The sequence below is a fragment of the Lepidochelys kempii genome, chromosome 2 (genome assembly GCF_965140285.1).
Source record: "Lepidochelys kempii isolate rLepKem1 chromosome 2, rLepKem1.hap1, whole genome shotgun sequence".
In the NCBI taxonomy this organism is placed as follows: domain Eukaryota; kingdom Metazoa; phylum Chordata; order Testudines; family Cheloniidae; genus Lepidochelys; species Lepidochelys kempii.
The window spans coordinates 120,676,456-120,701,814 of record NC_136381.1 but is presented as its reverse complement, the minus strand read 5'-3'; the positions used below and the strand labels follow the sequence as shown (position 1 = coordinate 120,701,814).

General features: G+C 40.0%; 1 protein-coding gene across 2 annotated transcripts in view; it reads left to right on the top strand.

The window, feature by feature from the left end:
- Positions 1 to 25,359, top strand: part of GMDS (GDP-mannose 4,6-dehydratase) — a 550,209-nt gene that overhangs the window by 441,748 nt on the left and 83,102 nt on the right. The window contains exons 9-10 of one of the 2 annotated variants that reach the window (XM_073332193.2): positions 8,234 to 8,330; positions 18,876 to 19,311. In XM_073332193.2, the coding sequence (XP_073188294.1) occupies positions 8,234 to 8,330; positions 18,876 to 18,890 (112 nt within the window). In that variant the 3' untranslated portion in view covers positions 18,891 to 19,311. Of the gene's footprint in view, positions 1 to 8,233; positions 8,331 to 18,875; positions 19,312 to 25,359 lie in introns of those variants that run through there. The other variant, XM_073332192.2, reaches the window with a different exon arrangement.

Here is a 25,359-nt window from a genome sequence, read left to right as displayed (position 1 = left end):
GTGCCACAAGTACTCCTTTTCTTTTTGCAAATACAGACTAACACGGCTGTTACTCTGAAACATATTCACTTATGGATCAAGTAAGGTAATGTGTTAATATAGTTTTTGCTGTTTGTGTGCATTAAAAACTACGTATATTATTTAGGTGCTAATGACTTTTGCTTTGAGAATAGCGCAGTTGTGATAATTTTAATGTAGTTTCCCCAAATAATCTCAGCTAAATGGTGTTGATAATAGGGATAGACAAACTTGCTTAGTTTAATGTAAAATCCCACCTACTCCCCATCCCAAAACCATTGCTCATCTCTCAAACTGAACTAAATCTAAAACTTCTTTGAGGTTTGGGAAAGATTTTTTTTTTGGAACCTCCCTGATTTTCTAGGTCCCAACGTGGCCTGTATGGCTTCCCAAAACATACACTCTCTCTCTCTCTCTCTCCTTACTAACTACTGTCTTCTTGGCTGGATGGCTGGCAATCTTTCACCTCTTTGCTGAACCCCTGATGGCCGTTATCTTGAAATTGGAAGAGGTGGGGTATTGTCTTTGGGAATTAACCATGCAGTCCGCTTCTCCACTCTAGTAGGTCATATTGATCTGCCACTTTAAAATTAATGACGCACCAAAGACGTGATGCTCCAGAATGCACTATGATCATTAAATCAACAATGATCAAGAAAAGCTGATTCCTTCCTCCCATCCTCCCTCCTTGCAAGATCAGTTTTTCATAGGAGTTATGAAATTTCAGGATCTCAAATGGCACTCTTGGGAATAAGCTCCTGGCTACCTTTTACATTTTTAAAATGACAGCAAATCTTCCCACTACTGCCCCACAGTGCACCAGTGGTCTTTCGAAATCCACAGCTTCTGTAAGCTGTGCCCTGAAACTGTAGGATAAGTATCCAGAATGCAATGCCTTGAAACAATTCATGAAAGGGCAAGCCTGCAATGGTTCTTCAACCCCTTCAGCTGGGCTAATTTGTGTTTGTCAGTGTAGTAACAAGTGTCTGTCCTCCAGTGCAGACACAGCCATCATATTTTTGGTTGCTTGAGATTGCAGTATATGGTATCCAGGAAAACAGTTTTGAATGCTCCATCACCACATTTAAACTTCTCTCATAATTTGTACAGTCATTTTTCTTTCTAGTACATATTAATTTGTGCAGTTAAACATACAGTACAGACTAATAAACCTTTCAATAAAGTTACATCATACTCTCCTAGTCAAAGATTACAACATTTTATTTTACCATATTATCTAGTCTAAAACATGAAAAAAGGAAAATGTTAGTACATCATGTAAACAATTAGATATATAGCTGCAACAAGACTAGCATATTATTTCTCTGAAATGTAGTATAAAATGAACACAGAGATTTATTTTTACAGGTTTGGTTTGTTTGGATTTTTCTCTTAACACTTTTTTTTACCAGAAAGAAATTTGAAATGATATTTATAGAATGGCTCACACTCATTCTAATTCAGCCTTTGCACTGACAGGAAAGCCTCCGAGCTACAAATATTTTCCCCCTGTAAGCATTACACTTTTTTTTCTTTTTACTTTCCCTTCTACTTATTACTAATTAAGTAATACTAGGGGAAAACACTTCCCTCCTATAATTTGAACTACAGCAGGGTTAAACCAAACAGGCAAACGCTTGTCTTGACTAATTTTCTGTCATTAATCTTATTAAATTAGAACAGGATTGCAAGATAGCCTGAAACCACTACAGCACTTAGAATTCTTTGCAGACTACTGTCTGCAAATGGCAAAAAAAAAAAAAAATCTATTCAGAGAATGGAAAGATTTATTGTGGTTTTTTTTTATGTTGTTAATATAAAGCTGCATGTACATTTGCAACAGAAATATGCATTGCTTCAAGGGCCAGAATTAATGCAGGAAGATGAACATTTTACCACATTCATGGTGGCTCCATGTTTTATTCTTTGTGATAGTTAACTTGCCACCTAGTCTGTAATGATCACCCCACAAATGGGATTCCCTATAATAATAAGAAGATCTGATGAGGTGAGCCTCTGGAAACCAAGGAGTGTTTCTCTCTCGGTGATGTGGAACAGCAAATGGGAGGTGGAACTGAGAGAGGGGGGCTTTTTTATTTTAAAATGGAAGGTTAGGATTAGGATGTAGGAACATGTGAGAAATTGGAAGGACTACTGAAGGAATGCAAGCAGATGGTACAATGATAGTGATGTGGGGAAGGGGAAAGGGAGCCGTCCAAAGACTTCATGAAGAGTCACTGGTTTCACATCTGGCTTTTGACCACAAGGTCTTGCTGTCTGGCCGTCTGGCCAGTGACTGTGTGTTGTAATTAGCAGTATGAGAAAATCAGAAGCTTTCAGATCAGGAAGAAAGGAACTGAAGCACACACAAACTGAAGAAAATGTGAGAGTGAAGGATCGAAAACATCCGGGCAAAATGCATTTGTTTAGATAAATTCATACATACTGTTTCCTCCTTTTGGTTTCTTTCTTGTTGCTTTTTCTTTACATTAGGTATTGTAATATCACTTTAAACACTTCATGCCAGGCATTCAAGTCTCCACCTTATAAACTCGACAGGCATTTCTGCCTCCCCTGAACTCTCTGATTACATGAGTTTTAGGAACTGGCAGGTGAAATAACTGCCCCAATCTGCCTCAGACTGATTCTGTTTTGAAAACTTTATTAACATTTATTCATTTTCATATGCCAAAAGTGCTGAAATACTATGAGCGGCTACTCACGTGATATTTCTAGCCTGGCCAGAAACAGGAAGTACTGAAAGAACTTTCAACAGAACCTGATGCAAAATTTGGGGTTGGAAATCTTGCAAGAAATCTGTTTAACTTGGTCAACAGGGAGAAGCATACTTTGGCAGGGTGCAGTAGCCCCATCTGATCCTTGATGAACAAAGAGTTAATTTCAGTTGATTTTCTCCTCCTCCCATTGTACAGATGCTCATGGAAGGGAAAGCTGAGCTGAAGTTAAGTGTTTTCACCAGTGACCAGGCAATGACCATTCTCCCTGTCATTCATCCAAACATTTTGGGTGATCATCTGATCTAAACCTTCAGACCTTTTGAGATTCACAATTGTTAAATGAAAACATTTGCTCCTGAGCACAAGTGTTCCTAATAGGATGCAGACCTGCCAACTCTTGCAATTTTATCCTGAGTCTCATGATAATTGGTTGTTTTCTTAAAGCCCCAGCTCTTGTTGTCAGGTGGTTTTTTTGAGAATCTCAGGTTTCATTTTTTTAAGTAAATTTCTAGCCCTCACAAAAGCTTGAGCAGGTGAACCCTAGAGGTTGAAAAATCAGAAGGCAAATAAAAAGCTACCAAAAATATATTATTTAACAGTCTCGTTTTTAAGACAATTCCATGAGTTTTTGGACCTGTCTCATGATTTCTGAACACTTGCAGTTGGCAATATTGGGAATGTACAACTCCATTACTCTAGTGTGGTCAGTCAAATTATAGATATGGGGGTCCAGTTAATCAAACCACTTGAATACATGCTTAAGTTCATCCCTGTTCAACAAAATACTTAAGCATGTACTGAAGTTCATCCCAATTTAAATTAAACAATTTAGATTGAGTTGAATTAGGGCTTGTAGAGTCAAATTTAAAATCTGATCACATGCAATAATTTTGTGACATGACAGGGTGGGGTCCCACTCCTGTCTCTTTTCAAGCAACAAATCACTCAGAGACCATCTTCTGGTCAAACCACCTCATGGGTTAATTTGCCGTGTTCCCACCACCACCTGTGCAAACTCATGCAGCTCTGTATTTATAATGTCATACAATCCTTAGTTTGATCAGCCGTGGAGTAGGGAGACAGAAGGTTTCTTCTCCCTGAAAGATCTCTCCTGGCTCTGACTGTGAATAGCCTATGGATCTCTCTCTCCCTCCTTTTGCCTTTCCTACCTCTTGGATAATGGGCTAATTAGCCTTTGGGCTCTGCTCAACCCATCCCAATTCACCAATTAGGCACAGCTCTTCCTAGTCAGGGCTACTGTGGCACACTACTTGTAGTTGCAGTGACCGGATTGCTGCACCAGCTGCTGTTTCCCAGCACTCTATCACAGACATGCATTAATATTCTGTGTTACACATACTGGGTTATGTTTTATAATACACCAGACCAGATCCAATGCAGTGGGCAATCTAAAGGAATATTGGTGGTAAACTCAATAATCTGAAAAGTCCGTGCAAGTTATATCTCCTGACAGCTGTGAGTGATGAGTGGAATTTTCCTGAAGTTTTGTTTTTTCCAGGTTCTTGTGAGAGGTTTTATTTTTAATCAACTTCTCAGGCACCCCAGAAATAAATGGAGAAAACACATGTACCATTGCAATCACAGTACATTTCAATGTCGTGGCTTGTATGTGGGATGAACTAGCACTCCATGTTTTGGAGAGAAGGAAGGTTGTATGGTTTTATTTGCATATTATCTTGCTGCTGATTAGGATGGTGGTTAAAAAAATGCAGGGGAAATCCTAATCTTCAGGACGAAAGAGGAAAAATAATGTTTTACAATCAGTAATATGCATAATCCTAACAAAAATAATAGTAACCTTTTAAAATAAACTTTTACCTCTTCTACTGAGTCCAACAGTATGAATGTTCATGAGGTGAGACTCCTTTTACACTCTGAACCCACATTTGAAACTTGATCAATTTTTTTTATTTACATGGAAATTTCTGAGGCCTCTTTGTAGGTAGTGTCCACTGTGCTTAAAAGTGACTTCATGTAATATAAGTATTATAAGACACGCACCACAGGTGACTAGGTGCCATGTAGGGATAGCCTGGAAGTAAGGGCTGTCAAATCCAGGTTATCAGTAAGTGCAGAAAAAAGATCATCATCCCACATCCTTCTTTCGAGGTGCGTAGAGTTCTGGAATACAGCTAAAACTATTATCTATTATGAAGGACAAACCACCATCACAGATCCTTCCCCAAACACCCTTCTCTTGGTTTGGAGGATGTGGTGATCAAATCATTGTGGTGGTATAGTCACGGTCTCTAAGCGTGTACGTGTGTGTCTGCCTCTAAGTGTGTCATGAACACATAGGGCCAGAGAGTGTAAGGTCATGGTTTCGACTCTAGCATTGTGGGAGCTCAGTTTCCAGCCTGCTTTAATTTAGGCAAACCCTGTTTAACCCAACTTTCGTTAAATGAAACTCTGGGTTAACCTAGAGTCTTCCCCAAATTCCATGAGTACATTTTATTGCATTGTCAGGCTTCAGCCTTATGAAGCAAAACCTTAGGGGATCACTATATTAGGAAAAACTTTTTCACTAGGAGGGTGGTGAAACACTGGAATGCGTTACCTAGGGAGGTGGTGGAATCTCCTTCCCTAGCAGTTTTTAAGGTCAGGCTTGACAAAGCCCTGGCTGGGATGATTTAGTCGGGGATCGGTCCTGCTTTGAGCAGGGGGTTGGACTAGATGACCTCTTGAGGTCCCTTCCAACCCTGATATTCTATGATTCTGTGATTCACTAGGACTGAAGCACTTAGCTATCTAAAACCACAGTGGTATGAAGGTTTCTGATGTCTCTTTTCTCTGACCCCAAGACCTTGGGTTAACTTGGCTTTACCTTTTCTAGATTATTAACTGTTCTGAACAGAACATCACTGTGTATTAAAAGAGATTTTTCTTGTGATTTTAAAAATGTATGTAGCAGGTTAGATTAACGTGCTCTTCATATCTAGTCTGTATCAGATGTAATGTCCCTTTTCAGCAAGGTGGTCTCTACTGGTGTAATGCGAGTGTCAGTGATGCCAATTATAATTAAAAATTCTGTTTGCAGTTGCATTTCCCCTTTGTTCATACTGAGAAATGAACTTTCCTTATGAACTTTTCACATTACTGAGCAAAGTGGGTGGAGTTTTCCCTTAAGTTATTTCTATTGTTGTAAAACTTTGATGATGGTAATAGTGAGTGAGTTTCTGTTGGCTCTGAAGATCCTTTTGTAGACTGTTGGGTATTAAATGGGTCTCAGTGACCTCCAACAGCAACTGACGTCTCCTGGTCCGAGCATTTCCTGTAGTTTTCCTGGTGACCGTTGGTTTTCTATTAAGCTCATTTGAGTCCTACTTAGTTTTAGCCTTTGCCCTTTAAAGGGAGGGGCTAAGGTTAGTTTTGGCTTCTGAATGAAAATGTTTCTTCCAGGCTTCAAGCAGAACAGCTGCAAAAAAACCCAAAACAAAAGTTAAATCACAAATCATATTTAGCATCCCAATGTTACTCTTTACAATGTTGAATGCAGTACAGCACTGCCGCAAACATTAGTGCAGTTAATGTCTACAGTATACAAAAATTAAGTGTTTTCAGCCCTAAACATGCAAAAGCCTTGAGTCCGCCCTCCCCCCCTGCAAACAAAAATCATGTGATTGGCTTAAAAATCATGAGATTTAAAAAAAAAGTTTTTTTTATCTGCCTGATGGTTTCTGAACCTATAGAGTGCACTTAGGTCACATTTGCAGGTTTTCTCCAGAACCATGTAGACTAGAAATTTACTTCTTTGTTTGTTAATGAAAGCTGAGATTCTTATGAAATTAAATGCTTCCAGGAGCTGAAGCTTCAGGAAAAATATCATATATTGTATGATAAAATCACAAGAGTTAGCAACACTGAATATATTTCAGGTAAAGGGAACGACTGGTAAAGGCAGATAAAGGACACTTCTCTCCTGTTGCAGATGATTGAAACTGAATAATCTAAATCTAAATCACAAGTGCTGCTTTTCAGAGATTTTTTAGCTTAACCCCACAAAAGCATAAAGAAAAGGAGTACTTGTGGCACCTTAGAGACTAACAAATTTATTTGAGCATAAGCTTTCGTACTCCTTTTCTTTTTGCGGATACAGACTAACACGACTGCTACTCTGAAACCCACAAAAGCATGGAATTTGACCACCACCACCCTTTAGTGCCGAAGTATTGCAACACATCCACTGTTCAAAGCTCCCATGCTTACGCACAAGCTTAAAGGAATAAAGATAGTTTCAGTCTTAACTCAGAATTTTGTAGGTTTCATGAGTCAGACCTTAATATTTTTTGATAATTTATTTTGAAACAGGCCAAATCCGCAAACTTCAGATCTGGACTTTCAAACTCCCCAAAGTTAAGGACACGTTGGCTCTAGTGGTCCAGCAAGCCATTTGTATTATTCTTCAGATCTTGCCAGTTTGGAATGTGAAAATCATGTTGGAAGGATAAAGTGGGAAGCACAGATACAAAATGTTTTGGTACACCCAACAAGCTCCTACAAATTACATTAATATTAGAGTATCAAAGCAGGAAGGAAACTAATTTCGGCCCCAGTTCAGTTAGACATGTGCCTACTTTTAAGCATGTGGGTAGTCCCATTCACATTGGGCATGTGCTTAATTACCTGGATGAATTGGGGCTTAAAACTGAAGAGCCTTTTCTTGGCCTATGTCTACACTTAAAAAGCTAATGTGGCACAGTTGCGGTCTGCAGCTGCACTGTTGTAGCACTTCCGTGTATCCACTCACTATAGCCATGAGAGGAATTCTCTTGTCGTAGTTAATCCACCTTCCTGGAAGGCTGTAGCTAGATCGACAGAGAATTCTTTTATTGACCTAGCGCTGTCTGCACCAGTGGTTAGGTTGGCTTCCCTACATCGCTCCAGGGTGTGGATTTTTCAAACCCCTGAGCAACGTAGATGGGTCAATTTAAACTTTTAGTGTAGACCTGGCCTTAAACTGAGCGTGAATTAGAATATGGCGGGATGGAATAATAGTGCTCTCGAACAGAGCTCAGCTTTGGTAAATTAAGAGGCAGATAAATTTTCCTGTGAGTTTTGCCTTAGCTGTAAAAACAAAAAATATTTTTTAAAATAACATTTTTATCGACTTCATACTAAGCAATGAATAAAAAGCATGTGGGCATATCTTTTAGAAGATAAGACGACATTGGAAATACCAGTAAGGTGCTCATTTTATTTTATTTTAATTTTTTTTCACCCGTGTGTGTTTGACTTGGAAGTCCCATGTTTTAGGACTTACAAAGCCCATGGACTTCAAAAGCCATTGTTGCTCCATTCTTGTCAAAGTGCTGCCTTTGTTCCTAGAGCTAATGAGTTTATACAGTCCTGCAGAGAGAATTGACACCAGCCTCAAATAAATGAAAACAAACCAAATGCTACTAAGATCAGTGCACTAAAGTAATTATGGGTTGATTAAATGTTTATCTTCTTTACAGGTGGGAGGGAAAGAATGAAAATGAGGTAGGCCGATGCAAGGAGACTGGCAAGATTCATGTGACCGTCGATCACAAATACTACAGGCCAACTGAAGTGGTAAGCAAATGCGTTCTCTCAGCTTTGCAAATGAATAATCCAATCATTCAGCCAATAAATTGCTGCATTTGACCAGCTGTCTGTGGAAATGGTTCTAATTGCACTCCTGCTGCCAGCTTTCAAATGCTCTAAATTAGGTTCCTCATCAGCGCCCCCCGCCCGTAGCAAGTTCTCCAAAAACAAACAACAGTTTCTGGAAAAAATCTGGAGGGCCACATTTGCAAGGCAATAATTGACACAGCTGCGGTGTTTAAACTATTGTCCTTACACAGGACAGAAAGAGCATGTATGAAACTTCACCATGCAGGAAACAAACAAAAGTCAAATCAAAATGTTCTCTCTTTAAAATGCGGTATTTGATCATCTCCCTCCTGTTAGGAAAAAATGAAGAGAGGTGCGTTGATAAATTTTGCATTTTAAAATATTTCCTCAATATATAAAATAAAAAATAGTTTGTAGCATAATCGATAAACTCCCTCCATTGAATAGCCTGGGTAAAAATTCCATTTTTGTGAACTTTGGTAGCATAGTAGTTATGAAATACTCTTTTTTTTAAAAAATGTTTATAGGGTCCCACTTAGCAAACTCTTCCTCTCATAATACTCTCAAACTTTTATTCACATGAGTACCCCATTGAAGTTGACAAGGATACCATAAGCGTGGTCTGCTAGATGGGGCCAATAATGTGTGTGTTCTAATTGAATAGAGAACTCGTGACAAAAAATTAGTGAACGATTAGTATGCAGCCAGGTGGGGTCATGACAATACATGGTGCTGGCATGGAGCGCCGCCCAGGTTTTTACACCCAGAGAGCAATTGTTGACTGTGTTAATGGAGAGTGGATGTGCCCGAGAAAGGATGTGTTCTGTCTCCTGGGGAGGACACGACAGCCCTGCTGGCTGCTGACACAGCATCAGCTGGCCATGGGTCCATTCAGAAGTGCTGGCATTAACTTCCTGATAAGAGTGAGGTGCTACAAGAGCACGTTTGTCTTGACACAGATTGCGGGAGTGGGAGGGGAGGCATGTTTATGAGTGACCAACCGTTCCAAACTGAAAATTTAAAGAGCAATAGAAACTTTGTTGTTAATAACTATTCACAATGGCTGGACTCTTATACCAGAACCATTTCAGAAGCTAAGAAGTCGTTAAGAATTGCCTGTCATTCTTTACTTGGGCAAGGTGTCGGAGTGATAAGAGGGACATAAAGACAAAAGGACTTGCTGAACAGGAAAAGGACACTTCACCCAACAAGTCTGTGCTGTATAAGACACCACTTTCCTGCTTTGTCATCATACCCCCAATACTTTTCTCTTACCTTGCAAATGCATATTCACTCCCCCTAACTCATTGGAATTAGGTATCTGCTTCAGTGACCTTACTCTAGTTCTACTTTACTCCATCTGTTTGCTGCTTTCTGCTTGAAATAGTTCTGCCCAGGATCTTCCCTCTTTGCCTTACCCGTCCCCCTTTTTTAGAGCACGATTTCTGGATTTCAAAACCATCTGCACTGTGAATAGATTGTTCTATGGCTGTGTTATTGCTCTAACAGGTAAGCATTGATTCTTCTTGGGACTACTCATGCAACCACTGATTTGTGCACCTGCATGGGTATATGTGCTTACAAATAAAGGCTTGCAAGTGCACTTTGGTGTTGGTTTCACAATGGTAGCCGTGTTAGTCTGGATCAGGAAAAATAATGTGGGGTCCTTGTGGCACCTTAGAGAGTAACAAATTTATTTGGGCATAAGCTTTCGTGAGTTAGAACCAACTTCATCAGATGCAGACTTTTGAAAATACAGTCCTATTTAGCTAACATAAAGATTTCTCTTGAACCATGAGAATAAAATAAATCTTTAGTGTTTCCTGAGAACAGTAAATAATTTGAATTTTGGAACCCACCGAACTGCCACAGCTATAGTATCTCTGAGGTCACTGTATCCTTACTAATGAAACTGGAACAGAATTCACTGTTGCAGAGGAGCTCTCACAAGGGTATGGTACAAAAATAAATATCAGTGGATGAACCTCAAAAAAAAAAAAAAGTTTCATTGTGCATAAGCCCTGAAAAGTTCTGAAGGTTACTGGAACTTCTCCGAAACTTTTTATTTCTTTGCTTCTCCCCTTCTCTAGTTTCCATTCTCTCCTTCCATCAACCTCATTTCTACGCAGGCTTCCTATTTTCATATTGCCATTAAAAGATCCAGGAGGGCTGCAGAGCTGCTCTATTAAGATCTGGAGCACTCCAGGACTTTTCTGGGTCAGAGGCATGTGTTTTGAGGCACCTCTGTCCCAAGGAAACCTCAGAATGACTCTTCATTAAATCCTAAGCCTAATAGTGAAGTGGCAGAAGCTGTTAAATTTCACGATGGGCCTGATGGTGGATGCAGGTTGTAAGGGGACTGGAGAGGATTTATCCAAACCTGGGAAAGGACAGAGGTTTGTGGCTGGCTGGCTGTTGTTTTACTCCCAAATCAAGTTAATCCATCCATATTTACAATATTCAGAGCAGTCAGCAAAACATTTAGGGCTTCTGCAGGGTGATTTGTAAAATCATGGGTCAGTACAACTTTAAATGCACAGCATTTCTCAGAGCCTCTCAGACTGGCTCTCTGATCTCAATATCCTTTGATTCCATTTATATATGTACACCAGTGACACTGACCAAGACTTTCAAAAGTGATGAGTGATTTTGGGTGCCCAACTTGCTAAACATCCACCATCTGAATATCAAGCCCCTTTAAAGTCCCTTAAATTGAACACCAGGATCGCTATTTACTTTTGAAAATCTTGGCCAATGGGCTCAATCCTGCTCTCACACCAGTGAAAATCAAAAGTAAATCCATTTAAATCAGTGGAACCACATCCACGTAAAAGCAGTATGTAAGAACATCAGAATGGCCATGCAGGGTCAGATCCATGGTCCATCTAGCCCAGTGTCTGTCTCTGATAGTGGCTGGTGCCAGGTTCTTCAGAGGGAATGAACAGAACAGGGCAATTATTGAGTGATCCATCCCCTGTTGTCCAGTCCCAGAACCCCAGCTTCTGGCAATCAGAGGTTTAGGGACACCCAGAGCATGGGGTTGTGTCCCTGACCATCTTGACTAATAGTCATTGATGGACCTATCCTCCATGAATTTACTAATTAGTTTCCAAACCTAGTTATACTTTTGGCCTTCACAACCTCTCCTGGCAATGAGTTCCACAGGTTGACTGTGCGTTGTGTGAAAAAATACTTCCTTATATTTGTTTTAAACCTGCTGGTTAGTAATTTCATTGGGTGACCCCGGACTTTTCTGTTATATGATGGGGTAAATAACATTTCCTTATTCACTCTCTCCACACCAATCACACCTCCCCTTAGTCATCTCTCTTCTAAGCTGAACAGCCCCAGTCTTTTTAATTTCTCCTCATATAGAAGCTGTTCCATACCCCAATCATTGTTATTGTCCTTCCCTGTGCCAATTCTACTCCATCCTTTTTGAGATGCAGCACCCAGAATTACACGTAGTATACAAGGTGTGAAACCAAAATCTGATCCAAAGCCAAAAAGCAAGGAAATGTAATCGGGAAAATAAAAGGAGTTATTTCACTCCATCTCCATTCAAGGGCAGAAAGCCCCAGCTTGAAATTTTGAAAGCCAGCTAGGGGATTTAGCCACACTGCTCCCATTGAAATTAATGGGAATTGTGTGACTACATCCCACTGCTGACTTCGAAAATCTAAGTTTCTGCACAGTAAAGCAGCTTTCTGCGCTCAAACTGCAGACGTGTACACACTGCCAAGCCACTTTGTGCGCAGAAACTCCTCAGTTGCAGTCACTTGATTGCTTTCTGCACTGTAATTGGCCTCCAGAGCTGTCCCATAATGCCTCAAGTTGACCGCTTTGCTCATTGTTTTGAACTCGCTGCCCTGGAGACATGCTCTCCTCCCCTTTCAAAGCATGGTTTCTGACAGCCATTGCGTGCTGTGCTGATCGCTCTGGGACACAAAGCAAACCATTAATGTGGAATGCTTGTGCTGTTGAACACAGAGGCAGGTGTGTGTGTGTGTGTGTGTGTGTGAGAGAGAGAGAGAGAGAGAGAGTGTGTGTGTGTGTGTGTGTGTGAGAGAGAGAGAGAGATTGCTGTGCAGGGAGGGGAGGGCTGAGGTCGGGGTTTCCCCCTGCCTCAGGACTGGTTGCTTCCTGCCGCTGTTTGAACTTACAAGACAGCATGCTGACACACTCTCTGTCCCCAAAACCACACTTTTTTTCTCTTCCCCACTCCCACACACACACACTCCCTGTTACACACACTTCCCCTCCCCCCCCACACACATACACACTTCAGTTGAAAAGCAGCTGGCAATGTAGTAGGATGCCCAAGGAACAATAGGATTGGGAAACCTGCATCATGTGATGCTGTGCCTGCCCCATGAGGCATTGCAAACCCTTCCCAAAGCACCCTGCAGCCAGTTGCGCAGTGGGATAGCGACCACAATGGACTGCTGTCTTTGCCGTTGCAAGAGCTGCTAATGTGGATATACTCCAGCATCACAGGGAGCATAGTGTGGACACGGAACAGTGGTTTAATTCCAGCATTTTAATAAAAGTGGTATAACTTGTGCTGCTGAAGCTTTTTCTTTTTTAAGGTTAATATAATATTCTGAAATGTACAAACAAATGGACACTCATACTACATACAGTTCTGACTGCATGGATGAGTTCATTTTTTAAATGTATTTATTCCGGTCAGTTAGCTCTCCCTCTGCTTCAGTACTGAATTGAAAAGCTTAGCAGCTTTAAGCATCTACCCAGCACTGAAGAAGAAACCTTGAAATGTGAGACTATCTTCTGGTTGAACTAAGTAAACTTTGTGAATGCCTTGCCTCTAAATCTATTGGCTGTCTTTGGATATTGAAACCTTTGACTGCTTTGGGGCCCCCTGGTACTCAGTGGCCTTGGGAATTTTCCCCTTCCCCCTGCCTCTCCCTCCCCTTGCTGATCACAGACCTAACAATACCATTTCTTTCTATTTGTATTCTATCCCTCTCTGTATCCAGCTGACATTTTTTAAAAATGTATAGACAGTATAGGCTAATGGCTACAAGAACCTTTATACCCTTCTCACAGTCAATAGGTTTCATGAGTGCTGTGTTACAGTCCCAAATACACTCTCTATGGGTTTGTTGCCTTTTGTGTTCTGTGATTATGTTTTCAAACAGTGTGCGGGCTTTTTAAGCACATGGCTCCTTTGCTAAGAGGTGCATGTCTAAAACTAAAGCTTGGACAATATAGTAATAACCTCCCCTTACTGTTTCATTTACCTACAGAATTCAAATCCCTGTGATTTTGGTCTCATTAGCTCTTACTCTTTACTATGGGCAAAATGTTTAAATGTGTATACTTGAAATAGGGCAGCTTTAATCCATTTTTAGGCACCAAAATTAGGGATAGAGTTACCTAGAGCACAACATGTCTGAAAAAACATGCCTTTTATTGAGGTACTTAAATACAAATTTAGCCACCTAACTTTCAGTGCCCATTAAAAAAAATTTGGCAGTATCTCCCATGTTTTGATCTTTCAGCAAATGTGGTTTATCATTAATTTGCTATCTTCTCATGCGCCTAATTTACATATATTAGAAGCAAGGAATGGCCCAAAACTAAAAGACGTCCTAGTAATATCTGAAGAAATTCAGTAAGCTAGCTCTAAGCAGAGACCTCCCTCCAAGACTAACACAATGGTTGCTTATAATCAAATTATGCTTCTTGAGGTGATTTAGCAAAACTGCTTCTAATATTTTTCCACAAGTGATGTTAAGATAACTGTTCTATAATTGCTCCCTCCCTTCCATGGCCCTCTGTTGCAACAATGATGTTTAACACTTCCCAGACCTCAGGAATCTGATCTGTCATCAGAGAACTTAAAAAAATACCAGTTAGGATTTCACTAATTTCAGTCTTCATTTCTTCAAGGAAAGGAAAGAATCTCTTTCACCTTGTGGAAACATTATATGTAATCTAAATCTAGCACTTTGTATATCATAAGTGGGATCCTTTTTTCCACACTTTTCCATTGGCATCTGAAGGTTTGTCTAAGATGGGAAAATTTACACTCTGGATTAAGTTGCATTGATACACTGTGTCTACATTAGGGGTTTACACTGCTGTAACTACTGCTTACCTTAATGCAAATTTCCCTAATGTAGAGACACCCTAACACTTCTCTCTTACCAGAAGACACACTATTGGCCTTGAAGCAGTTGTGCATCCTCTTCCGTAAAGAACAATGGCACACTAACCTGTTCCTTTTGTTATATCCCCTACTTCCAATTCTTAACAATTTAGGGGAGGACCATTTCTTTTTCTTTTGCCTTTCTAGTGTAGCTATACTTGACAAAAATTGTTAGCTTGAATGGTCTTGACAGCAGAATGTCCAGTAATTCTTTGTCTTCCTGTAATTATCTGTTTAACCTGTTCTTGCTTGTTTTTAATAGATGTCTCAGTCCTCCTTACCAACTTGTTTATATTGTGAAAGGATTGTTTGTTTATATATCTATATATATTTAAAGTCTTCTACTTATTGCTTACCCTAATCTTTACATCCCTGCTTAACCAGGATAGCTTTAAATTTCACTCTCTTTAAATGTTTTTCAAATATTCAGCTCTGTGTTTCCCATACTTCCTAGCATTCCAGGGGCATATCACGTTCCCCCAAATTCAGCTCTCCTAGAGTTAAAAAACGTTGGCGATGCTGCTTTGTGTTCTTGCCCTAAAGAGTATTTAAAATCTAATGAAACTGAACACAGAATGAGACGTGCTACTGGACCAATTCCTACTGTCAGGTCCAGAATTGTCTCTGACCCTGTACACTGTTGAATTGTCTGTATAAGGGAAACCCATGCTTCCCTTCCTTAAGAGTCTGTTTTGTCACCAGTAATTTGTAATTATGCATATGTAATTTGCATTACCAATTATGAGAGTTAGATGCTAGCTTTGAAGGAAGAACAACAGACCTCTCATCTATTTTAAAAGAAAATCTTGATCTGCTTTCTTTTCTTGTCCTGGAAGTCTGTGTCTCATCCGATAATACCTTAGTATATGATTACCTTACTTGTCCTTAACTCTTCTCCAAACTGACTCTGCTGCTGTGTCAGCCAATATATTTTCTTTACTTAGCTCAGACTCAGTATTATCCGTCAGTTCCATTGCCACCCACCCCTCTTTTTCATTTTGCCTTTCTGTCTGGTAAACTCTGTCTTCTGGTATTAAAACCCTGCAGACATTTTTCTATTTCAGTACAGGTGTCTCTTATGTCAGATACTTCAGAGTTACCATTGAAAACTTACATTTCTGATTTAGCTATAGAAGGATAATAATGTGTCCCTTTGTTGTGCCTTTCATAAGGAACTCAGCCCTTGACAAACATTGAATAATTAGTTTCAGAGGAACAGCCGTGTTAGTCTGTATTCGCAAAAAGAAAAGGAGTACTTGTGGCACCTTAGAGACTAACCAGTTTATTTGAGCATGAGCTTTCGTGAGCTACAGCTCACTTCATCAGATGTTTACTGTGGAAACTGCAGCAGACTTTATATACACACAGAAATCATGAAACAATACCTCCTCCCACCCCACTGTCCTGCTGGTAATAGCTTATCTAAAGTGATCAACAGGTGGGCCATTTCCAGCACAAATCCAGGTTTTCTCACCCTCCACCCCCCCACACAAATTCACTCTCCTGCTGGTGCTAGCCCATCCAAAGTGACAACTCTTTACATAATCAAGTCGGGCTATTTCCTGCATAGATCAAGGTTTTCTCACATCCCCCCCACCCCCATACACACACAAACTCACTCTCCTGCTGGTAATAGCTCATCTAAACTGACCATTCTCCAGGTTTAAATCCAAGTTAAACCAGAACATCTGGGGGGGGGGGTAGGAAAAAACAAGAGGAAACAGGCTACCTTGCATAATGACTTAGCCACTCCCAGTCTCTATTTAAGCCTAAATTAATAGTATCCAATTTGCAAATGAATTCCAATTCAGCAGTTTCTCGCTGGAGTCTGGATTTGAAGTTTTTTTGTTTTAAGATAGCGACCTTCATGTCTGTGATTGCGTGACCAGAGAGATTGAAGTGTTCTCCGACTGGTTTATGAATGTTGTAATTCTTGACATCTGATTTGTGTCCATTTATTCTTTTACGTAGAGACTGTCCAGTTTGACCAATGTACATGGCAGAGGGGCATTGCTGGCACATGATGGCATAGATCACATTGGTGGATGTGCAGGTGAACGAGCCTCTGATAGTGTGGCTGATGTTATTAGGCCCTGTGATGGTGTCCCCTGAATAGATATGTGGGCACAATTGGCAACGGGCTTTGTTGCAAGGATAAGTTCCTGGGTTAGTGGTTCTGTTGTGTGGTATGTGGTTGTTGGTGAGTATTTGCTTCAGGTTGCGGGGCTGTCTGTAGGCAAGGACTGGCCTGTCTCCCAAGACTTGTGAGAGTGTTGGGTCATCCTTTAGGATAGGTTGTAGATCCTTAATAATGCGTTGGAGGGGTTTTAGTTGGGGGCTGAAGGTGACGGCTAGTGGCGTTCTGTTATTTTCTTTGTTAGGCCTGTCCTGTAGTAGGTAACTTCTGGGAACTCTTCTGGCTCTATCAATCTGTTTCTTTACTTCTGCAGGTGGGTATTGTAGTTGTAAGAAAGCTTGACAGAGATCTTGTAGGTGTTTGTCTCTGTCTGAGGGGTTGGAGCAAATGCGGTTGTATCGCAGAGCTTGGCTGTAGACGATGGATCGTGTGGTGTGGTCAGGGTGAAAGCTGGAGGCATGCAGGTAGGAATAGCGGTCAGTAGGTTTACGGTATAGGGTGGTGTTTATGTGGCCATTGTTTATTAGCACTGTAGTGTCCAGGAAGTGGATCTCTTGTGTGGACTGGACCAGGCTGAGGTTGGTGGTGGGATGGAAATTGTTGAAATCATGGTGGAATTCCTCAAGGGCTTCTTTTCCATGGGTCCAGATGATGAAGATGTCATCAATATAGCGCAAGTAGAGTAGGGGCTTTAGGGGACGAGAGCTGAGGAAGCGTTGTTCTAAATCAGCCATAAAAATGTTGGCATACTGTGGGGCCATGCGGGTACCCATAGCAGTGCCGCTGATCTGAAGGTATACATTGTCCCCAAATGTGAAATAGTTATGGGTAAGGACAAAGTCACAAAGTTCGTGTGAAATAGATCAGAGGTGCTGCTGCCTCCCTGTTTCACTAGTGAGTAAATTGAAGGACAAAAAAAGCTAAGCAACTTGCCTATGGTCATGAGTCAGTGGTAATGCCAGGAATAGACCTGAATAGCAATGTGCTCTAACCATGTGCTTAAGTGCTTTGCCAAACCTTCATATGAAGTGAAGCAGTGCAGCTCAAATAAGAATTGACCCAATTAAGAACAGAAGAACGGCCATACTGGGTCAGACCAAAGGTCCATCTAGCTCAGTATCCTGTCTTCTGACAGTGGCCAATGCCAGATGCCCCAGAGAGAATGAACAGAACAGGTAATAGTCAAGTGAGCCATCGCCCATTCCCAGCTTCTGGCAACTTATCCAATTGATCCAAATATTTGTGGAGATTCAAAAAAAAGTCAATTTTTTTTTGTTTGTTTGTTTTTTTCATTTCCATGCACCTCTCTAGTCAGGACTAGACATGCCGAAATACTCCAAGAGAACCTGCTCTCATTCCATATGTATATGTCTATGTATATACAAAGTTGTTTTTGCTTTCTTTTCTTATCCCTCCTTTGCTTTTCTTTCTCCTATATTCCTTTAAATTCTTTTTTTACCTTGAATATCACTGCGTTCCTCGGTGAAGTATGTGAAGATCATTTTTGTTATTAGATTGTCTTTTTTGCAAGGTGTCTTCCACCCTGCCTATCTTCAGCAAGTTCATGCAAAATTCTGCTCGCTGTCTTATTAATCCTCTTAATAAATACCCTTGTCCTTTCCTTCTGCTGTAAGACTAACTACTACCCTGGCATTCATCCCTTTGTATAGAGCCACTATCCACAATGCATGCTTCAGATACTCTTCTGCTTGTTGTTGTTTCACAATTTGTTCATTACATCATACTTGACAGTCCCATCTTTTAAATCCACCTCAGTGACATTCAATGCTGGAATCCTGCTGGATGCTACCATTATAGTCATCCCATGCTATGCTTCTCAGTTAACCAGTTGCTGCCCTTTATGTCATCTGTTTCTCCTCTGCTGTGCCTCCAATGTTCTCCTCTGGCAACTTTCACAGCTGGCCCTGCTCCTCCTCCTGCCCTGTTGTCATTCCTGAGGTTTAAAATGAGCTGTGTGTCATCTGTGAACTTCCTGTATTCATTGATCTTCCTGAGAACATCTCTCTAATTCTGCCATTTGATCTCTTAGTACTGCAACTAACTGACAACCCTTAACAAAAGGAAAGTGTTCCCTTAACTCCTCTGATCTAAGTTACAACTGTTTTGCGCTCTGAATGTTGCACTGTACTTGTTATAAGATTCATGGCCTTTTTTTTTTTTTTTTTCAAAGGGTGAAAGTGGCTGAAGAAAATTGACTTTAGGTAAAAATTTTCTGCTGTGGCTGGGTGAAGAGATGTCAAATCCTTTGAAAGATTAGTTTGGAGACGGAGCTGTCACCCAGGCAAATGGCCGCTGCTCCCTACCCTTCCCCATTTGATCATTCCTCTAAATGAGGCTGACAAGTGGTAATTACAGAATTGCAGGAGATCTACACCCAACTCTTGGAAACAGTTTTAAATCAAGCCTGAGAGAATGGAGGATTGGAACTGAGGGAGAGGAGAATGAGAATCGAAGGTTATTTAGCTTCCTAATTAGGCCCCAACCCTGCAAAGCATTTAAGCATGTGCCTAACTTTATTCATGTGAGTCATTGATGGGATGTCTCACACACCTAAAGTTAAGCATGTTCTTAAGTGCAAAACCTTCAGATGAAGTGAAGCCCTTCATCTCAAATAAGAACTGACCCAATCAATCCAAATATTTGTGGAGATTCAAAATATTTCAATTGATTTTTTTTTTCCCCCATGTCCCCATACCTCTCTATTCAGGAGTGGACAGGCTGAAGTATCCCAAGACAGCCTGCTCTCCCCAGATTCCCAGCACAGGTTTGCAGACCTGAAGGGATCGGATTAAGTTCACATAGCTTTTTATTTTTAATCAACTGTTCCCCAGGCTGTGCTTCCTGTCTCTGATTGACAAGAAGTGCTGTCCCCATCAGGCTAGCTTATTTCAATCACTCCTCTCCTGCTTTCTTCTCTTTTGATTTTGTGCCTCCTCTTTGGGTTTTCCCCCCATCTACGTATTTATTTATATTTTACATCTCTTCTTAGTTCCCCAGTTATCCCCTTGTCTCCTCTTTCCCTCAGCTCTCCCCCCCCCCCCATTTTGACTCTCTTCCCTCCTTCATGATCTCTATCTATTTTCTCACCCTCTTCCTCCATGCTTTTGTTTTCTTATCTCTGCCTATACGCAGGCTCCAGCTGTGTTGGAAGAAGCACAGTCTCACCAGAGAAGGAACTGAGAAGGGGGAGAGACTGGAGGATATAAAATACATAAGAGCTCTTGCTTCAGACAGCTCCAGCCCTAATGCATCCTTGCCACCTATCTAGTTTGTTGCCCACTGATCTTTTTCTGCCTGAGTATTGCCCAGCAGCCCGGTCCCTTTTCCATTCACCCACATGGGATGAGATTTTCAAGAGAGACCAGGGCCAAATTTTCAAGTGCTGAGCATCCAGCAGCACCCATTGTAACACTATCATATTTTCAGAAGAGCTCAGCATCTGGTTTGTTGGGTTCTTTTAAAAGTCTGGCCACTCAGTTTGGTTCCTAAATGGGAGCTGAGCTCTTTTTGAAAATCAGGGCCCTTTGTAGAAGCTTGTCAAAAAAGGTTAGAAAAAATTTTTTTTATGAAAAATGGGCAAATAATAAAAAAAAAGTCACCATTTTTCCGCAACTGTAGCCCTACATTTTTCAGGTATACATTTACCCCCATTGCTCACAACCCAGATGGCATTCTCCCAGGGTGTTTTGTGCATTTAGAATGCATTAAGGGCATGAACTGAGTGGAAAAGAAAAACGCCTCTTCTGGGCTTTGGATTCAGGGGAGAGAAAGAGTATGGGGTCAGGTTTCCTCCATCAATCCTGGAATAAAACGCTGGAGTGCTAGCACTTCATCTACTTTCCTCTGTCTACTTCTGTTGCATGTGTGTGGGTGTAGAGAGGGAAATGACAATTACAAAATACTAGAATGTGATGTGTGAAGCTTCATGCTGTAATATTGATGTTAAAAATACCTTCTGCTAAATTTGCATTGAAAATTAGCCTACTTAGTATTTAAGTCTTCCAAACAGGGCTATTCAACTGTATATGCCACAGCACACAGTTTTTTCATGTTTTAGGAACATTATTCATTTTTATGTAGAACCCCATCTCTCCCATCGCTTCCCCTGATCTCTCTGGTTTACCCGTTCAGTCAGTAAAAAAAATCTGACAAATTACACATTTGAAAATAAATAAAAAAGCAAGTTTCTATAAAAGCGAGACATTGATTTCCAGTAAAACAGTGAATGTTTCTGCAACAGGATGTGGATTTGGAGAGTTTTCAAGGGTGGAGATACCATGCAGAGAAGCTGGTGTGCCAGCTCGGACTCCTGACAGATGACTGTACTCTTGGTTTCCAAACAATCACCTTTTACAGTGATATTAGGGAAATACCAGTTTGTGTCCACCCTATCAGGAAGATAACTTGACCTTTTAATTACCAAGATTTTTTGTTCTGTTTCTTTCCTGTCAGCCTTTTTTAAAGAGCCGTATAAAGGTAGCCATTCTTTTTTATTCTGATAATGGACTCAGAAGGTGTCTGCTTTCTGAAGTGCACATAACAATCCTCTCAGGTGCATGCAGCAGTCTGATACCCTACAACAGCAACATACTTCCTGAAAGGGTGAACATAGTCAGACAAGTTGGGTAAGTGCCAGATTGTGGCCTGTCTGGCACTCCTGCCCAGGCAAGCAAGTGTCCCCAAGACATCTTTTAGCCCCCTGTACCGGCTGCCCACATTGCAAATAACATCACAGTGGGGAAAGCAGCCTCAGCAGAGCTGCTACTCCCCTTCCCTTTTGGTGGGTGGCAAATGAGCCCCCCAATGCACCAGACAGTGCAGTTATGCTAATGCTCTGAGGGATGTACCAGGTATAGAGCTGCACCTGTTTCAAAACAAGGGGAAACTAGCATTGCAATAATAAACATGGGGCTTGTGGAAAAGCCACAGTTTAGCCTAAGGTTCTTCTCTATGTAACTGACAACTAAATCGTACTGATTTTGACACTTGCAATTCCTGTTTAAATCTCTGAAAATCAGACCACTAATGTGAAGGGTATGAAGGAGAGAAGAAAATGCCAGATTTGGTTACCAAAGGAATAGCTCAAAGAAAGAAAATAGGTCAAAGACCAATGTAAGACAAACATTTAACTTGCTTATATATATACAAGTTCGAGAAAGGATACTCGAGTGGTTAAAATGCTAGTCTAGGACTCAGAAGATCTGAGATTCCTGGGTCTGCCACTATCTCCCTTTGTGGTGTGGGCAGATCTGTTTGGCCAAGACACAGCAAAACTCTTAAGCATATGCTTATTTTTAAGCGGGGTACTAAAGTGCTTTGCTGAATCAGGATCTTGATCTCTTGTGTCTTGTTTTGTAAAATCTGTACAGTGAGGATACTGCTCTTCCTCAGAGTGAGAGTAAATTCATTAATGTTTGCAAGGTACCTTGCATAGGTTACTGCTATGAAGACCATAGAGGTAGATAAAGTTGTAAAGAAACCTGGGTGCATAAAATTCAATGATGTCTAATTTAAAAAATAGAATTTTACATACATTGAATTTTTAATTAAAATTAAATACAGGTATATTTTTTAAAAGAAACATATTTAAAATTAAATTTGAAATTAACAGCTTATGTTGGGACCTAAACTACTTATAAACTAGTCAAATAATTTAAATTAAATACCAAAAAAAGACACATAAGAGTACATATGTGCTGCCAGGTTATAAAGAAAGTCAAACCACTGACTAAGCACCGGGACCCAGAGTTTGCTGAAAAGTGCTAAACCAACATTTGATAGCAGTAACCTCTTTGGCAGGTACAGAGAGAGAATTTTCATCATTTCAGTTTATTCAACTAGTTTAGTTCAATAACTATTTCATTCAGAGTTGAGAAACCAACTGGAAGCTGAAAAATCAGGAAGGCTTGTGTTCCTCTTCCAATCTATGAATAAAAACTAGGTGTGAGAGGATTAGCTTTCCTAGTTCTAAAATCTTGAAGGACATAGTGCCCAGAATCAATTAGTTCAGTTCACTAACTACAGATAAATAGTTTAGATAGATAGGTAAACTGTTTTAATAATTCATTTATCTTTAAATGCAAAAATTGTTTTGATAAACTTTTTTCTTCTGCATGAAACACATTTAAGAGTTTTATTTAATAATAAAAAATAAATTCCTATTTTTGTGAATTTTCAGTTGAATTTGAATTGCAAATAACAATAATCTAGTAAATAAAAATGCATCATTCACCATTTTCTAACATAAAAGAATAAAAATTAAGAATATGGATAAGAGTAAAAGTTTAGCTGTATAACTGCTTAACTAAATGTGTATAGGTATAGTGTATACTCCTGGTTAGCAAAAAGAAGCACCAAATTTAGTGTAAAGGCTATATTTAGTTGCAAATCAATATGCTTTAATGGTTAACAATCAATAAGAATAAACCTTTCTGTAGTAAAACAACTAAAAGGTATAAATGCAAAACATGATTAAAATCAATTTAAATCAGAGTTTCCTCCTTGCTGATTTCAATCATGATTAAAAATGGTGATTTAAATAATTTTGATTTAAATCAGTCCATCCTGAAAGACATCCATAAAGGGGCATCCAGTTCTGAGGAAGTTTATTCTTCCTAGAGCTGATCATAACCTGAGTGGTTTTTTTTTCCTGTTGACTTTTCATTGGAAAAACCAAGCGCTGAAATACATTTGACCCAAAAAAGACCCCCCAGATATTCAGTTTTCTAACAAAAATTAATAATTTTGGGGGAAAACAGACATTTTCATGACAGCTTTTGCTTGGTCAAAACCCCAATTTTCTGTTAGAATTTTCCACAGAAAATTTTTGATCATTCTGTTTTACCCCCAGCATCTCCATCCTTTAACTTGTCTCTCTTGCTTCACTTTGGGCAAATGGTTGGTGGGGGTGGAGGATTTGAAATGTTTGTTTTAAAAACTTACAAATCCACCCCTTTTTGTCATCTTTACCAAACTGGCAACATTGGGAGGGAGACATGAGGATGTAGGGCATGTTTCCAATGGCGCTGCCCAGATACAGTAGAGATTGCTCCTTGAGCAATACACTGGATGGATGTTATCTTTGGATCACATTATTTCCCATCTCTGCATGACACCAGGATAGCCTGTGACAGTGAGGCTGCCTGTAACAAAACGTGAGCAATTTTGAACAACATTGCTAATTGATTTTAGCCTCATGCCACATTCCCAGTGTTTGCTAGTGTTCAAGGAGTATTTACATGTGTGTGCAGGCAAGCATGAGAGATCTAGCTGTCCAAACATTTTTTATTGATTAAAATCCGCAGAAATGATTTGTGTGCTGTAATAGCTACAGTACTCTCCCTGAACCAGGGAATGGATCTTAATGCCAGTTTTGGATGGTCCCCAAGTTGTCTGGTCTCCCAACTGGGTAGGTGAAAGGGGACACGGTAGCTCTCAGCAAGGCAGGGGGAACTCACAAACAAACAAAGAGCATTATGCTTGTGATTAGCTGGTGGTCACGGCCAATGTTCAGGCATAGTATCTGACAAGCTGACCAAAGCAGACTATATGAAAAATATTACCAAGCGTCAAAAAGATTTAGTAATAGATTAAAAGTGAATGCCTGCCTCGACAGATTTTTTTTCAATTGAGAAAGGATTAAGGCTGACAAGGTGAAGTTGTTTTAATAATTCACAGACAATAATACATCTGTCACTTGACAGAGATAGTGTTTAAGATGTTAACATTGTCTGGCATAACATAAAACAGGGTCACTCACCTCTTGGAAACACCTAGCCTGGCCTCATTTAAATGTCTTCTTTCCAGCCTTGCCAGTATATTTTTATAGCTTTGGTAGAGCTCTCAGATGTAGTGACTTAGAATTTTATCTATTGTATTATGGTTAAGAGTGCAGTAAACTAAAACTCCTCATCAGCCCTTCTGCAAATGCAGTAACACTTAAACTACAGTTCTGTCGACAGTCATTGAAATTCAAAGCAAACCATCTGATTGCCTACCAAAAATATCTTTTAAATCAGGTATCCTTTTTGCAACCTTTTTGTATTTTTTGCAGGCTCTCTTTTTGCCAGAGTGCTGAACTGTACTGCATTTCAGTCATGCTTAATGTTGAATAGCTACATGCAGAAAAGATGGATTAATAATAATGAAAGCAAAAAAATGTATTTTGAAGTGGGACAGCTGCCTATTTTCTTGTACAGTAATCTGTGACAAATATATGTTTGTAATTCACTACATCTGTTACTGAGTCAGTGCTTTCCAGAGCTTAGTTTAACAGATTTCCGGGTGGGGTGAGTGGAAAAGGAATTGTTTTTGTTTTGTTTCATCTGATTAACTCACAAAACACATTTTCCACATTCTGATCCTTAAGCAAATATCTATATATATAAAAAATCTTTTTTAAAACAACAAGGACTGTCCTCTGACCAAAGTGATTGGCTCCTACTATAGTTTCTCATTAGATACCAGTTGTAAATCCCCATACCTCTAATCTCTGGCACAGTTTCCCTCTTGATCCTAGGCTCTATTTCAATGCATTGGGGGGATTAGAAAGTTGGTTATGATGATGGAATTGTAAACAGAGGAAATGTGAGGTATTAGGAAAAGCTCAGGTTAGCGAGATGACCAGGTTTGCTCTGTGTGCTGTATTGGTAACT